This window comes from Aptenodytes forsteri, unplaced genomic scaffold (assembly GCF_000699145.1).
Source record: "Aptenodytes forsteri isolate BGI_AS27 unplaced genomic scaffold, ASM69914v1 Scaffold208, whole genome shotgun sequence".
Classification (NCBI taxonomy): domain Eukaryota; kingdom Metazoa; phylum Chordata; class Aves; order Sphenisciformes; family Spheniscidae; genus Aptenodytes; species Aptenodytes forsteri.
This window is the reverse complement of record NW_008794963.1, coordinates 3,515,114-3,530,274: the sequence shown is the minus strand read 5'-3', so window position 1 is coordinate 3,530,274 and position 15,161 is coordinate 3,515,114. Positions and strand designations below refer to the sequence as shown.

The 15,161-nt window shown below is 41.0% G+C and overlaps 1 protein-coding gene across 1 annotated transcript in view; it reads right to left on the bottom strand.

The window, feature by feature from the left end:
• Positions 1–360, bottom strand: part of MTDH (metadherin) — a 46,202-nt gene extending 45,842 nt beyond the window's left edge. The window contains exon 1 of the mRNA XM_009275510.1: positions 347–360. Within this exon, the coding sequence (XP_009273785.1) occupies positions 347–360 (14 nt within the window). The remainder of the gene's footprint in view (positions 1–346) is intronic.
• Positions 361–15,161: the final 14,801 nt, after the last annotated feature.

Sequence of the window (15,161 nt, the reverse complement as noted above, 5' to 3'; positions counted from 1 at the left end):
CCCAATGCCCAGCTCGCCCCCGAGCAACGGCCCCCCCCGGCCAGCTTTCCCCCAGTTTATGTACTGAGGATGACGTCACATGGTATGGAATGTCCCTTTGGCCAGTTTGGGTCAGCTGTCCTGGCCGTGCCCCCTCCCAGCTCCTTGTGCACCTCCAGCCTTCTCAGTCGGTAGAGCATGGGAAGCTGAAAAGTCCTTGACTAGCGTAAGCACTGCTTAGCAACAACTAAAACATCGGTGTGTTATCAACATTGTTCTCACCCTAAATCCAAACCAAAGCACTGTACCAGCTACTAGGAAGAAAATTAACTCTATCCCTGCCAAAACCAGGACAAAACCTCATTACCTGCCATTTGGCATGGCGTCAGGAAAGAGGAACTATTGCTTCATAGATCTCAAAATACCTGTTCGATGCGTTTTTTATGATTATCTCAAACAATATGGAAGCCATGTGTCTTGCAGCTCTAGATATTCTTTAGACTAGAAGTCAGATGGATACAGCAGAAGCAAATTAAGCCTCTCAGCATTTAAATAAAGTAAGCAGAATTCCAACAAAATACATTCAAGGTTTCTCTTGTGTCAGGAAGTCGAAAAAATCTTGAACAATAGGCAATTATGCTATCTCACATAGATCATGACTCCAGATTGCTTAAAGGTGAACTCAGTACATAATTAATTGAAAATACTAAGGCAGATACTCATTATTTATCCCGAAGGAGGGAACAACAGTAAAAAATGCACAATCCAACAATCGCCATCCTTGGCAATGTTAAGAAATAGCCAGGAAAGTGTTGAGTAGTCTGCAGACAAGAGTTTTCCTTGAGAAATTACTCATCTGGGTCATGGTTGGGTGCCTTGGCCTAAGGCTCAGCCCAGGCTGAGGATTGGGGTTAGAGTTAAGGATTGGATTAGGAACAGGAGAGTCATCACGCCTAGCGATGCACTTGGAGTGGAGCTACAAAGGGCGGCCAAAGAGGGGTAGGACATGAAAAGAATTCTTCCCTGAGACATTTTTCATCCAGGCCATGGCTGGGCATGTTGGGGGAGGCTCAGCTGATGTCTGGGGTTAGGGTTAGCGTTAACGTCACATACATGGTTGGGAGAGAGATAAAGCCTAGACCTACAGTTGGTGTGGGGCAGAAAAGGAGCAGCCAGAGTAAGGGGTAGGCTGCAAAAATAATTCTTCCCTGAGATCTTTTTAATCTGGGTGCTAGCTCAGAGTCTGGAGCTAAGGCTCAACCCATCCTTTGCATTCAGACTAAGTTAGAGTTTTAACAGGGCAGAGCCTAGTGACTTTGAGTCAACCTGAGAAAGGGTTACTGAAAGAATTCTCTTCTGAGAACTTGATCATCATGGCTATGGCTTGGGGTCTTGGGCTAGTCTCTGTTGGTATCAGGTGTTAGATTTGGGGCTACAGTTAGGCTTAGGGACAGAGAACAGACAAAGTTTGGATCTCTATTTGGAGTGGGGCAGGAAAGGGGCTGCAAAAAGAATTACCCTCTGAGAAATTTCTCTGCTTTCATCTGATTGATGGTTTGGGGCCTTGGGCTAAGTCTCAGCCCACACCTATGGTTAGGGATCTGGTTTTGTTTAGGGTTGGGAGAAGAAAGTCTAGAGTTCCACTTGGACTGGGATTGGAAAGGGACTGCCAAAGGAAGGGGCAAGGGACAAAAAGAATTGTCCCCTGAGGACATGTTCACCTGGGCTATGGCTGAGGATGTTGGGTTAGGGCTCAGCTGACCCCTAGGTTTGGGGTAAAGGTTAGAAGAGACACAAAGAGTGGGAACTGCAGTTTAGTGGTCTGGAAAGGGGCTGCCAAAGGGAAGAACGGGGTGGCAAAAGGATTCTCTCCTGAGATCTCTTCCACCTGGGCTGTGGCTGCAATCTTGTGCTTCAGCTGACATGAGGACAGGTTTATCTGAGTCATGGCTAGGATGTTTTGGTCTTAAGTCTCATCCAACACAATGTCTGGGGTATTTGGGGCTAAGTCTCCACCAACACATAGATTTAGGGTTGGGAGAGAGACAAAGCACAGAGCTCCATTTGGAGAGAGGCTGCTGAAGGAAGGTGTAGGTTGCAAAAAAATTTGTCCCCTGAGAACTTGTTCATCTAGGCAATGGCTGGGGGACCTGGGCTAACTCTCACTGACCTCCTGTTCTCAGAGTAGCGAATGATTTCAGCGAGCCTTTGAACAATTTCAGTTTTTCTAATGCAGTGCTTCAGGAAGGATTTCTTTCCCACCTAAGGGGAGAGGAAGAGGACAGTTCAGTTAGAAGATGAGTAATCCATGTCCTGCTTTGACCTTGGAAGTTCACCTTATTTATTTTTCCTGTTGACATGATCAGCTTTTTGAGCTGACACAGAATCCTAAGTCAAAATTCACTGTTAAGGAGTACTGTGCTTTTCAAAGTCTTTATTAATTTTACATTATTTTTCATTATAGTTCACATTCTTGTGCATAACCATATAATTCAAATATAGAAACATTCTGACAAAAATCATAAACTTAATTCCCTGTACGAAGGGTAAGTCTGTTCTCATTACACCTTTGACATAAATAGTGTTTAGTCATCAAAGCTAAACTGTCATTATGACTGATAGAGCTCATGAGTGTCTTGGGAGGTGAAGAACACTTTGGCATACTGTTCACATTCAAATTTCTATCAATCAGCTCTAAGCACTGAGAAAAATAAATATGCGAAGACTTGCTACCCAGCTGGGAAAAAAACCCTTCGAATTAATGGAAAGCAAACACCGAATTGTAGGCCTATTAGCCCATATCACTCATTATACAAGATTGTTTTCTGTATTTTTTCAAGTGTACATTAAATATCTCCTGTAACAGATCTTCTAACATTTATCTTTGGAGAGTTTTCACAGCTTTATTTTGTAGGCAAGACAGTTTTCATAATACAGCATTTTGATCAAGAGGTGGTTGCTGTTCATACAGATGGCACCGAGTTAGCTTGAAACCATGTGGTTCATTTATTAGCAATACAATTACAGAACTCAAGCGTGCAGGCTCGTTTATGCACTTAGCCTTTTGTACTGCAGTCTACGTTGCTGACTCTCCTGCTCTGTCAGTACCTGAGCTAGCTAGTGACAGAAGCAGCAGGGGCATCAGTGTAGACGTATTCAAGCTCTTTTAGTTGTTCCTCTATATTCTATTCTAAATAATTTTGTTATGGGCTTGGGCTGGTTTCTGTCATTCTGACCTAGAAGTAGCTGGGAATATTCCAAAATACCAAATGTTATCAGAAAACGCCAATTCCAGGAAATGACAATCATGGAGAGAAACGTCTCCGTTTCAGTGAGCTTTTCATGCAGCACACCTGGGGCTCCCACAGGAGGCCTAATCTGGTCCTGTTCCCCTGATGGCTTGTATAGCAGGGTGCTGTGAAGCCTGAGCACCCTTGGCTGTGAGGTCTACCACAGAGAAGACCTGTTCTGGGCAGCTGTACTCTTAGAAACCCAGAAAACCCAAACCCTTGCCTGAGCTAGGATATCATGGTTTTTTCAGTCCCTTTTTTAGTAGATGGAAAGCTGTACATGGAGGAGAAAAAAACCCAGTCAGTCAGTCATGAAACTATGAATAATACATAGAACATATGTGAATTCAGTCTGCACCGTCAATGCTAGAGATGGCATTTCCTAATTTTTGGGTACTTGATTTGGCATTCTTAGTTATTCTTGATGTGAGAACTTACATACCAATTTGACTTTTTAGAAAATCAAATAGGAAAAAAAAAGTTTTCCTGATTTTAAAATCTACTTCAGATTGAAACTATTCCTATACAGAGTAAAAACCTCAGCCCCATTTAAAACTCATTGGAACCTGACTCCCTGAAAGATCTCACTGTCTATAGTATGTATGTCTATAGTGCTCAACAAAATAATCCCAGGGATCGTTTCGGTTCCTGGCCCTGGGGTGGCACACGCTGGCTCACACCCGTGCTGCTTAAGACTCTCCTATAGCTGACGGGCTGCGTCCGTACTGAATAGGTTGTGCCTCTGGGTTTCATTTGGGTACCATGTGATACTCCTATGACCCTGAAAGATAACTGCTGGTTTTTTGTAGGGTTTTTTTTCAGTCAAGCTGTCTGAAACAATGTGAGGGCTGTGTTGCAGCTTGCCAGAGTGAGGTTTTTATAGAATGAAATTGAGGGATGTATGCTTTGCTGTGTGCCATAAGGATCTGTGAAGATGTTTCAACACAAGACTCCGTAGGTCAGAGAAAGCCAAACCTTGTCACCAGTGCTTGCAGTAAACTATCCTGAGCACGCTGCCTGAATTTTGGTTGGAAAGTTAGTTGGAGTGGTCCAAAACAAACTCAGGATGCAAACTAATGGTTAAGAACTGTGAATGCTCAGAATAAATTATTCAAATTTACTCTTTGTCTTCTTTTATTTATATAAGTCGACCTATCTAAATGTCTAACATAGGTACTAAAAAGAAGCGTTTGCTTTTGAAAATTTCCTCCTAGACCTTAGCCAAGCTCAAACTGAAAGTCTAAAGTAGAGCATGACAGACCACCTAGATTTCTATGAAGTTTCATACTTTAACTGCCAGACCAATGCTTTTCGGTAATCACATACCTTTGGTAACGTACAATCATGTTACAATCATTCCATGTATGGTTTTGATCTAAACCAGAGCACTACTATGCAAAACATTCACATTTAGGATTACAGAGTAAATTAGGTTGGAGGGAGCCCTCTATTCCCATCCCCTGCACAAAGCAGGGCTAACTATGAAGTTTGATCAGGGTGCTCAGCCTTGTCCAGTCAAGTTTTGAAGGTCTCCACGAACAGAGATTTTTCAGGTTCTTTAAGTTTCAAGTTTCAGTGCTTGGCCACACTCTTGTGAAAAATATTATCTTTATATCCAACTGGAATTTCCTGTGATGCGGCTTGCAGCCATTGCCTTTTGTCTTTTTGCTGTACACATCTGAGAAGAGTCTGGCCCTGTTTTCTCTATAACGCTAGTTAGCTGAAGACAGCAATTAATTTCCTCTTAGATTTCTCTACTCCAGGCTAGCCAAAAGCAACTCTCCTTCTACGTCATATGCTCCAGCCTTCTAAGTATTGCAAAAATACTGAGAAAACCGTGAATTTTATGCTGAGAAAATACACTTGTAGAGCCTGAAAATCAGTACGTAAATAAAAAGAAAGCTGGGAAGTAAACAGATATTTTGGGCTGAAAGCTAAACCAGAACAATGGGGACAATGGCAAAAATTCCTTTCTGAAAAGGCAGAAACAATTTTGGCCAATCAAAATGTGAAACATGCCTTTTTTCCTGTTTCATTTAGAGTTATGTCTTTTGCTTAGTCTTTTTCTTGTTTTAACTTAGGCTATTTTTAAAATGAGAAAATGTTCTTTTGAAACAAAAATTTGTATTTTAAAGCTTTTGGCATTTCTGAACAGAAATATTTTATTGCAAAGAAGTTGAACTGTTTCAACCTATATGGATTTTCCACCCTGTCTTCTAGCTAAAACTGCTAGTCAGCAGTTTGAGTCAAATTCATGAACACTTCCCTTTAGTTCCATTTTACCGTACTCACTATTAATTGATTCTTCTGTATATTGAACTTTAAGAAGCATTTGATAGCTTCCAAAAGGTGAACAGGCCTAGCGTTTTATTAAAAAAAGGAAGACCTAAAAAGTCACAGATGTTTAATTCCACGTATTTTTCACAGCACGTTCACGATCATGAACCAGTATGATGCAAATGCTGCAGGCTGCACACCGAATTTCTGAGCAGCATCCCAGCTTTCTGCCTGCAGCTGTGCTGTCTCCGTGCTGTCAGCACATCTTACTGGCCTATGGCCTTTGACTTGAAGAAAATTCTGCATGTCCCCTTGTCTTTTTTTCTATTTTATTTGTAAAGTCCCTTTGAAGTAAAAAAACCCAAACAGTACTCTAACCTAAAGACTAACTTTCATGATACTTAGGTTTATTATGTGTCATTTATGGAGACTATTCAACAATTGCTGCTCAATTTTTACTGTGTCTAAAATAGACATTCTATTTCCTGTATTAAAATCATACTTTCAAATCCTCTCATGAAGTGTGGGATATTCTTTGGGGAATTATACTGAACAATAATAAGAAAATATTCTCAGGATATCAGCAGTCTGTGTGCATTAGGAAAGAAATAACAGATGCTTAAAAATCTTTACAAGACTCCTATTACATTACTCCTATTAAAATCCAAGGTGATACAATTATGCAGATGCCAAAGTGCCTCCAACAGTTACATGCAATTCCTAATGCTGATGCCTGGATAATCTTTTAAAGTATTTCTATTTATGGTGATCATTTTTACCAAAGTTCTCTGGGATAAATCCTCCTGAAATACTGCATTTCTTGCAGTAGCATTCAAACAGTAATGAAGAGAGGAGATTTTTAAAAAGGCCAGTAGACGGTTCATGTATTCAACAGGGCACAAATGACTTACTGTGTGCTCCAGAGTGGACGCTAGGTGTTTTTCCCTTCTTGTCGGCCCTGTTTCTTTTACTGCCATTTCTGCAATCTCATCTATTTGTCCTCTGACTTGCCTTCCTCCTAGCCCTTCCTGTTCCCCTGGATCCTGCCATGTTTTTCATTCCAGAGTTATGCCTGCAGTCTTGCCCTTTCCTAATTCCGTAGTCTCTGTAACTCATTCTCTGACTTTTTTTTATTAAACATAGGCCACTGTAATATATAACATAACTGAACAAGAAACAAGAACTAAAATATAATAGAGTTAAAAAGTTCGCTAGCCTTTACTCCAGTTAATCCATGTGTATGTGTGCTGGTTTTGGCTGGCATAGAGTTAATTTTCTTTATAGTTGCTGGTATGGGGCTATGTTTTGGATTTGTGCTGGAAACAGTGTTGATAGCACAGGGATGTTTTAGTTATTGCTGAGCAGCGCTTACACAGAGTCAAGGCCTTTTCTGCTTCTCACCCCACCCCACCAGCCAGCAGGCTGGGGGTGCACAAGAAGTTGGGAGGGGACACAGCCGGGACAGCTGACCCCAGCTGACCAAAGGGATATTCCATACCATATGACATCATACTTAGTGTATAAAGCTGGGGGAAGAAGAAGGAAGAGGGGGATGTTTGGAGTGATGGCATTTGCCTTCCCAAGTAACCATTACGCATGATGGAGCCCTGCTTTCCTGAAGATGGCTGAACACCTGCCCGCCAATAGGAGGTAGTGAATGAATTCCTTGTCTTGCTTTGCTTGCCCACGCGGCTTTTGCTTTACCTATTCAACTGTCTTTATCTCAACCCACGAGTTTTCTCACTTTTACTCTTCTGATTCTCTCCCCCTTCCCGCTGTGGGGGAATGAACGAGTGGCTGTGTGGTGCTGAGTTGCTGGCTGGGGTTAAACCACAACAGTATGTTACGTCTTGCTTTTATCCTGTCTGTGTTATAGTGCAAACTGTTCAGGGCAAGACAATACCTTTTTTGATACATCATTATAATTTTTCTGTGGGGTCAGGTACACTGGTGTCCCCTTCATGATGTGCCTTGGGGCACCTCTGCAACATTGCTTTTAGTTACCGCTGTAAGGACCCAAATACTTGAATGGATCAGTCTGGCTGGGAAAAGTATGAAAGAGGCTCCATCTGCTACATGTGTTAGAGACGAACAACATCCTGAAATAAAGAAAGAGAATTTGACTTAGTGTACTCCATTTTTGGCTCTTCCTTAGAGATCTTGTATCTGTCTTGGCTGCTAGGGAGCACCTGGCATATTTCCAGTCTAGTTGAATTGTCTGTCTAGGCTGATAACTATCCAAGCCTCAAAAAATTACAGCAGAAATCAAATCAGCTTTTGGAACTGTCTTCTCCTAAGGAAGGGGAGAACTAGAGTAGTTTAGCTCTCAGGAAAGAGGAGAAAATGCTATGGTGCTGGAGAAGGGCAGATCAGGAGAATGAAGGGTAGTCAAAGACTTACAGTGTCGGGAAATTGTCTGGGATGACTTAAAAAGAAACCTTTCATCTGGTCCCCTGTACTCCCTTCATTATCATCAGCCATGGTAGCAACTGCTTGCAGTCTATTAGGGTACAAGGGAAAAGTGAGAGCTGCCTTAACAGTAATAATGACACTAAAAATGGCTTCTTCCCTTGTATTATCAGGATTCCTAATCAGTTATGTGACATTTTAATAAGAAGCCAGTGACTAGGAACACTGGATGTGGTTGTTAAGATGCTGCAGTAAAGTATTAGAAAACAGGATTTCCAAACTTGCACCCATTTAATAAATTTTGTCTGCTGTAAGATTGTCAACAGCTTTATCCAGCGCTGAAAAATGATGCAGATCACCTAGAGAGCTTCGCACCATGGTGTTAAGTAGAAAAACCAGGCGAGCAGCATCTGGAGAAAAATGCCGAGATCAAAGTGTTGGACAAGTGTAGTTCTCCATGCCTTGCATTAATCCACTCAGCCAGAATCCACCAAAAAGAATAGCAGGACTTCACACTACTTTCTGCTTTCTGAGGAGCATGCCGATCACGCTTGTGCTTTTACTCAGTATTAACAATTCTGACAGTGTTGAAAACATGTAGTCTTTTCTGTTCAGCTTGTCGTTAGATAAAATTCACGTTAGACTTGCACATCTTGAACATTAGGTGTTGCTGAACACTCCTTGCAGGTGCAGAAGTAAAAAAGGAACAACAAGTGGGCTACGATTTAACTGCTTAAGTGATCCTTGGATCATCCAAGTTCTTCACCTGCTTATTACTTGTATTGTGCAGTGAGTTCCCTTGAGGAACCCACTGAGATGTGTATGTACAAACAGAACAGAACCACAGTTCCTGTCCCTGAGACCTTACTTTCTTTATGATAAATCTTGGTAGGTGTCTCCCATTCCCTCTACTTGGTTCAAAAGTATTTATTGAACATATAATCCTTGGTCTTGTTATCCTTGGTCACGGGCACAGCATGCGGAAAGCTTGAATCCTGTGCACATGCAGCCAGTCCTCCACACAGGTACTTGGTGCCCTCTTCCAGAAATGTTTGCCATACCCTTGCCCCTTTTGTGCCTCTCTCCCAACTTTAGCACTTCTGCAGCTTTGGAAATCTGGCCTTATGATAACAAGTGGGAGGAGTTTAAAACAAAGATAAATTACTCAGAGGCCAAGGAGTTGTAATGCTTCTTAATGGAGAGGTGTAAAGACTTGCCAAAACCATGAAATCACATCAAGAAGAAAAGTGTCACAAATGATCCCACTGAGCTCAATATAGGGCTTTGTATTGGCATGTGCCTGTGAACTTAAGCTCAAACATCCAGAAACTGGGCTACAGAGAGGCAGCAGCAAGTTCCAAGTGAGTCTCAAAAGATTTTTTTTTAGCTCTGCCTCAATGTTGCCAGCTAAGAGGGGGAGGGAGAAATTTTGTGCATGGGAAATAAAAATACATCAGCCCACATTTAAAGTGTATTTACATGATTTGGATTCTGTCTTCCTGACACCAGCCCAGGAGAGTGAAATAATTTTTTGATCCCCAAGAAAAAAAAAAGAAAGTTTTCAAGATGTCATTTTTTTTCTTTCTGATTTTGTTCCTCCTGACACTAATTAGCTGCAGCACATAAGACAGAGCAGCTATTGCGCAGCACAGCTTTTTCTGAGCACTAGGCAGCAATACCACAGGGCTCTCTTTGCACTCACATGAACCCAAGACAGGAACAGTCAAGGGTGGACTGAGAAAGATGAAAGAAAATAGCTTAGAATTTAGAGGAGGTTGGAAAAAACTCTGGTTTTGACCACTCAGGAGAGGTTTGGTGCCTGGGAACCTTTGCCACCAAAGAGCAATGGAAGCCTTTAAGTACACACATCACCCACTTAGTTTAAAAGACTTCCTTGTCTGTGACTGAATAACATGGGTTGTTCTTTCATATTTGTTCTAAATCCAGTCTAAAGAGACTAAAGATCAGTTGTGGAAGCTTTAGTAAGGCTCTCTTAAAATTATACTCCAGATACACATGAAATATTTTAAATATTTGAATCCTTTTTCCTTTTTTTTTTTGCTAGTTAGCAAAACACACATTTTTACAGGATGTTAGAGATTTTATATGCCATTTTTCAGGGAGCAATGAGTCAGTACCTATTCTAAATCCACTCATCCATAATGTTATACACATGACTAAGTTTCTTCTAGTCTCATATGTATTTTATATTTCCTCTTGCTCTCATGGAAACGGGCATTTTCACTACAGTCTTCAGCAGATAGGGGCAAAGCTTCTGTTCGTGTCTGCATTACTTCTCCCCCTGCTCCTCAGTCGCTTGAGAAGGTGGCATTCTGTTTATTGCTGAAGTCACAAAATAACTTCTATTCTAACCATGATTATCAAAATCCAAAAATAATGGATTACTGTCTATCAGTAGAGTGCCCCTGAGACCAATGTGGTCTTCAAAAATTATGAGTAAACTGGTGGGGAGTTCTTGAGATTAGGTTTCTCAACAAAATTAGTGCATGGCCAGGGACGCAGTGGGATCTTCACATGACCCAGTGGAACTTCCAGTCAACCATTGGTGCTCACTGCCAGCTGCCCACAGCTCTGCCCACACATCTTGGCCTCTCCAGCCTGTGGTTCTCGATGTGCTGACTCTCTGAACATGAGCTTATGCTTTTCAGCTCTCCTCATACCAGAATAAGCATGAAAATACTTGAGGTTCATTTTTAAAGCAGCATGCAAGAATGAGGGAGGCACCTCTACAATAGTTTGAAGTGATAGATCACTGTGTCTTCCTCCTTCATAACTCCCTCCCACTCTGTGAAGAAAAGGTAACCTAAGAGAAATGCATGCATACACACACATGCACAACCTTTCTGAGGGAAGTGATAAAACCAAGTAAAAACATACTGTCTTTGATAGGTGGTATATTTACTGAAATGAAAGACTTTAGCCACCTCTGGTGGCCACATCTTGGCTAGTGAACAACACGGTTTCCTTTACTACACTAGTAGTAAATGCATCATCAGAGCAGATCAGTGAATGAAACAGGAGGAAAAGAGTGTGTGTAATGACATCATTTGGGGGTGCCCAGCCTACAGCCCATGCCTCGTACATAGTCCACTGAGACATACATACCATATTGCTCAAGGAGTCTTGAAATAAATGATGGCTGGAATAGTCAGTCTGACAGACTTCTCAAGCCAGTACTAATCTCTGATCCAACTAAATCCCAGCTCTACTCCTACCCTATCTCCTTGACTGGCCACTTTGCATTTCTCAGCTCATGTTTCCATGCTTGCCTTACCCATACGGTTTCTGCTCTCCTAACTCCTCATCTAGTCTTTCTTCCTCAGCTTCTCCATTCACAATGATTTCCAATCTCCTCCTTTAGATTTGTCACCTGATCTCAGCTTCTCGTTCTGGTGTCTTTTCCTAGACATTTCCCACCATTTCCACCATATCTGATCACTATTTAAACCCAACTCCCTTTCATACCTCCTTCCTACCAACCTATTTGTTCACTCTCAGACTCCTCTAGATCCTCATCTCAATCCCCTCTCAAACTAGATCCTAAGCTACCCACCCCAGCATTTTCTCTCCTCTCGATTATTCCCATCCCACTGCTCTCAGCACCTTGGCAGCCCATTCCAGCTTTTCTTTCTCATGCTGCAGCTTCCATACCATACTGTACCATACCGTACCATACTGTACCATACCACCCACACTCACCACAGCATTCCTGTCCTGAGCAGCTCCCCTTTTCTCTCTCCCATACCACCAAGACCCGGTGTTGTGACTGTTGAAAGTGCATCCTTGTTCTCAGATCATACTCCCAAACTTCATCCAGCAACGACAACAGCTCAGAGCCAGAAACGTGGGGAAAGTTGTGCGCAGCCTGAGGCTGGAGCCTGCTCGGGTGGATGGACTCTGGAAGAGTTTAATTCAAAACTGGGGTCTCTGTTGAAAACATCTGTTATGCACAGGCTCCAAGCTCTATAACGTGGCCAAATATTGGTAAAATTTCATGGGGATAGCAAGAAGTTCATCTTTGATAAATAGGCCACCCAGCTTGCAAAGCGGAAGTCCCTGTACCAAAGGATGAGTGTACTAAAGCTCTTTAAAGAAAAGCCTGCCAGAATTTTTTAACGTGGTCAAAACAATGTATTTTTTTTCTTAGTTGTGTTTTCAGAAACAGCTGAAAGCTTTTGACTGAAGTTTTCTAGAAAATGGTCTGGAGGCAAACATCCAGCATGGAAAATTCCAGACTGAACAATTCATATGTGGCAAAATTATATGCAGCTGATAACAGGGCTGTGGGTTCGGAAGTGATGGATAATTGTCATAATACTTAATGCTGCCAACCCAACTACAATACACTAATGTATTAACCAAATCAGGTAGCGTACTACTGCTCACCAAAGAGTAGCAAAGGCAATGTGCAATTTCTTTTAGCTCAGAGGTGCTTATAACATTTCACTCCATTCACTCACATCATGGAAATATGGATTTGAAGCCTAATGGAATACTTCCAAAGGCATTATGAAGCACAGCCAAATAACAGTGTTCTGTCAAAATCCCAAAGATATTTAATGTGAAAGTCTATCTGTATATAACATATACATGTGTAACAGTAGCCATCTATATCAATAATACCATTACAGGAATGCTGGCTTTGATTCTCTTTTTAAAATGTTTTATCATCAAGGTTAACTTAAATGCTTTACTTCTCATGTAAAATAAGGAGAGAAGACTGAGACCCTTTTCTGTTCGATTGTGCAGTATTGCTGTATTCTATGTTTCTGGCAAATAATTGCAGAGTGGATAGAGGAAGATTGTTCTGTCAAAATGCTATGAATACAAAGATGTTTTTAGTGGGGTTTACGAGCTAAAATGATAGTGTGGGATACTGTACTTTAGTGGGGTTTACGAGCTAAAATGATAGCAGTGTGGGATACTGTATAGAAAAGTGGATTAGGACTTAGGTCAAGTCTCTAGTCCTCTTCCATTAGGTCACTCTGTAAATCATTCCTCCTCTGTGACTCGTTTCTCCACTGGTAAATAGCATGTGAAGGTCTTTATTATGTTGCAGATTAAGTTTCAATTTCTCAGCTTCTTCTAGAATGCTATTAGTTCAGTTTTCCTGTATTTGGCCACCTAACCAAATAACGCCAGCCTCATCAGTGCTAGAAAATATCCTTCCAGCAGATGGCAGATACTGCTTATCCAATGTAATCCTGATCCGTGCAGATCAGTACGGCTGCTGTGGGACCTGGAACATCAATAAAAACAGGAGCTAAATCCTGCATAACCAATCCTCAAGATATACGTGTTTCAAAAAGATCTTGGGTAGCATGATTAAAGTTGGCCTTATTTCTTATGTGTATAGTTAGTACAGAATTCCTAGATGTATGCTTCTCTTTTATTATGCTTTCTTTACTAAAGTCTTTTTGGAAAATATATTTAAATGAAGTAATGATAAGTGATCTAGCTGTTCAAAAATAGGGGAAACTGCTCTTATTTGGGCATGTGTTTATGGTGTTTGAGTACTAATATTTCCTGAATCACATGAATTGCCACCGACATTTTCTTCAGTCCTGTTTCTGATCTTTTCTTCAGTGAAACACTCTTCAGAGAATGATCAGCTTGTGCCAGGACAGGTATCATTGCCAGGCAGCATCTTCACTCTTAATGGGAAATGTTGCATAGCTGCTTAATATGGTTCTGTGAATATAAATTTAAATGCTCCATGAACACCTAGAAATAAACAGGTCTTTGATTTCTTTATTATAGCAAGTCTCTTGGCAAACCTAGATAATGCCAGATGACGCTTTATTGATATTATTACTATTATTACTATTGATATTATTACTATGTGGGTAGGAGTTTTACCCGCACTTAACGCTGAAGCCATTCCACACAGCAGAAGGTATCACAAAGAGGTTGTAAGACCATTTTTCCATTGGTTAACCAGCATAAACTTGAGTGACACACCAACTATTTATGTTGAAAGCAGTTTAATCTGAATAAGAGTTTCAGAATTTGTTTCTGAATTAAGGGAATTTCCTACGAGGTGTGTGCCAAAGGTTAAGTATTGAAATTGTCCGCTAGCAAGTCTTGTAGTCTCCTTCATAACTAACAGGGATAAGTATGTCCAGGAGAAAATGTAACACTTTGCAAAGTCTAGCTGTCATGCCAGTGTGAAATATAGCATGAACTGTTTAGTAGCACCTACATCAGTATGTAACATTGGACTGTTAGACTTCAAACATGAATAAGAAGAATTTAGTATTTAGAATTTAGAATTTAGTATTTCTAAATTATCTGTGCAGTCAGATGGGGGACCTAAGTGGCAGAGAATGCGCTGTAGGCCTTCTTGCATGATACAATTTCTTGTATGATACAATTTCTATCAAGAATAGGAAGCAAATGACACTTGGTCATAAATAGGTGTCTCAGGAGCATGTATACTTATTTGCAAAATATTATCATTCATTCTTCTAAACATACTGTGCTGCTGTGTCATTGCCCTGATAAGGATCAGGAGATTTGCTTGGTTTTTAGTCTGGTTTGTTAAGAGCTAACCGTTGTGTGCTCTTCCCCTTTCATGTATCTGGAAGGAGAGCAAGACAAAAGTGGGGAAAAAGATGAAGGCTGACTGACTAAACGCTTCTGCTTATCTTCCCTTCTGCCCTGTTCATTGCTGTAGGTTCTGGGAGGCTGAAACATAAATGTTTTTATGCATCAAGTGAAACAGCAATCCTCTCCTTAGAATCTTGACCTTAGGAGATGTAATTTTTCTTTCTTCTTGAATCAAAACACATAAGCCAGATGTGACGTGAATCGTGGTGTATCTAGAACATGTATCATTTCACCTCTACACATCTATACAGACCAAAGCATGAAGGAATACAGCAGGAAAATAGCAGTAAGTAAGAGGAACTATTGGGCTTTAAATCTGATCTAGCACTGCTGGCAGTTTCACTGTGGGATTATAATCAGCATTACTTTACATAAAGTTGTTTATACTATCTGATATATAAAATTAAGTTGGAATTTGGTCATGTCCTGGGCAGTTTGTTTAGGCATGAGATCTCCAAAGCACAAAGTTCCTATATCCCCACATTGCTAGAACTTAATATACAATATTTCCCAGGTTGGGTGTACATGGAAGCAAGGAAGGATGGAGAAAGGACAGGCTGAACCCTCTTATGACTC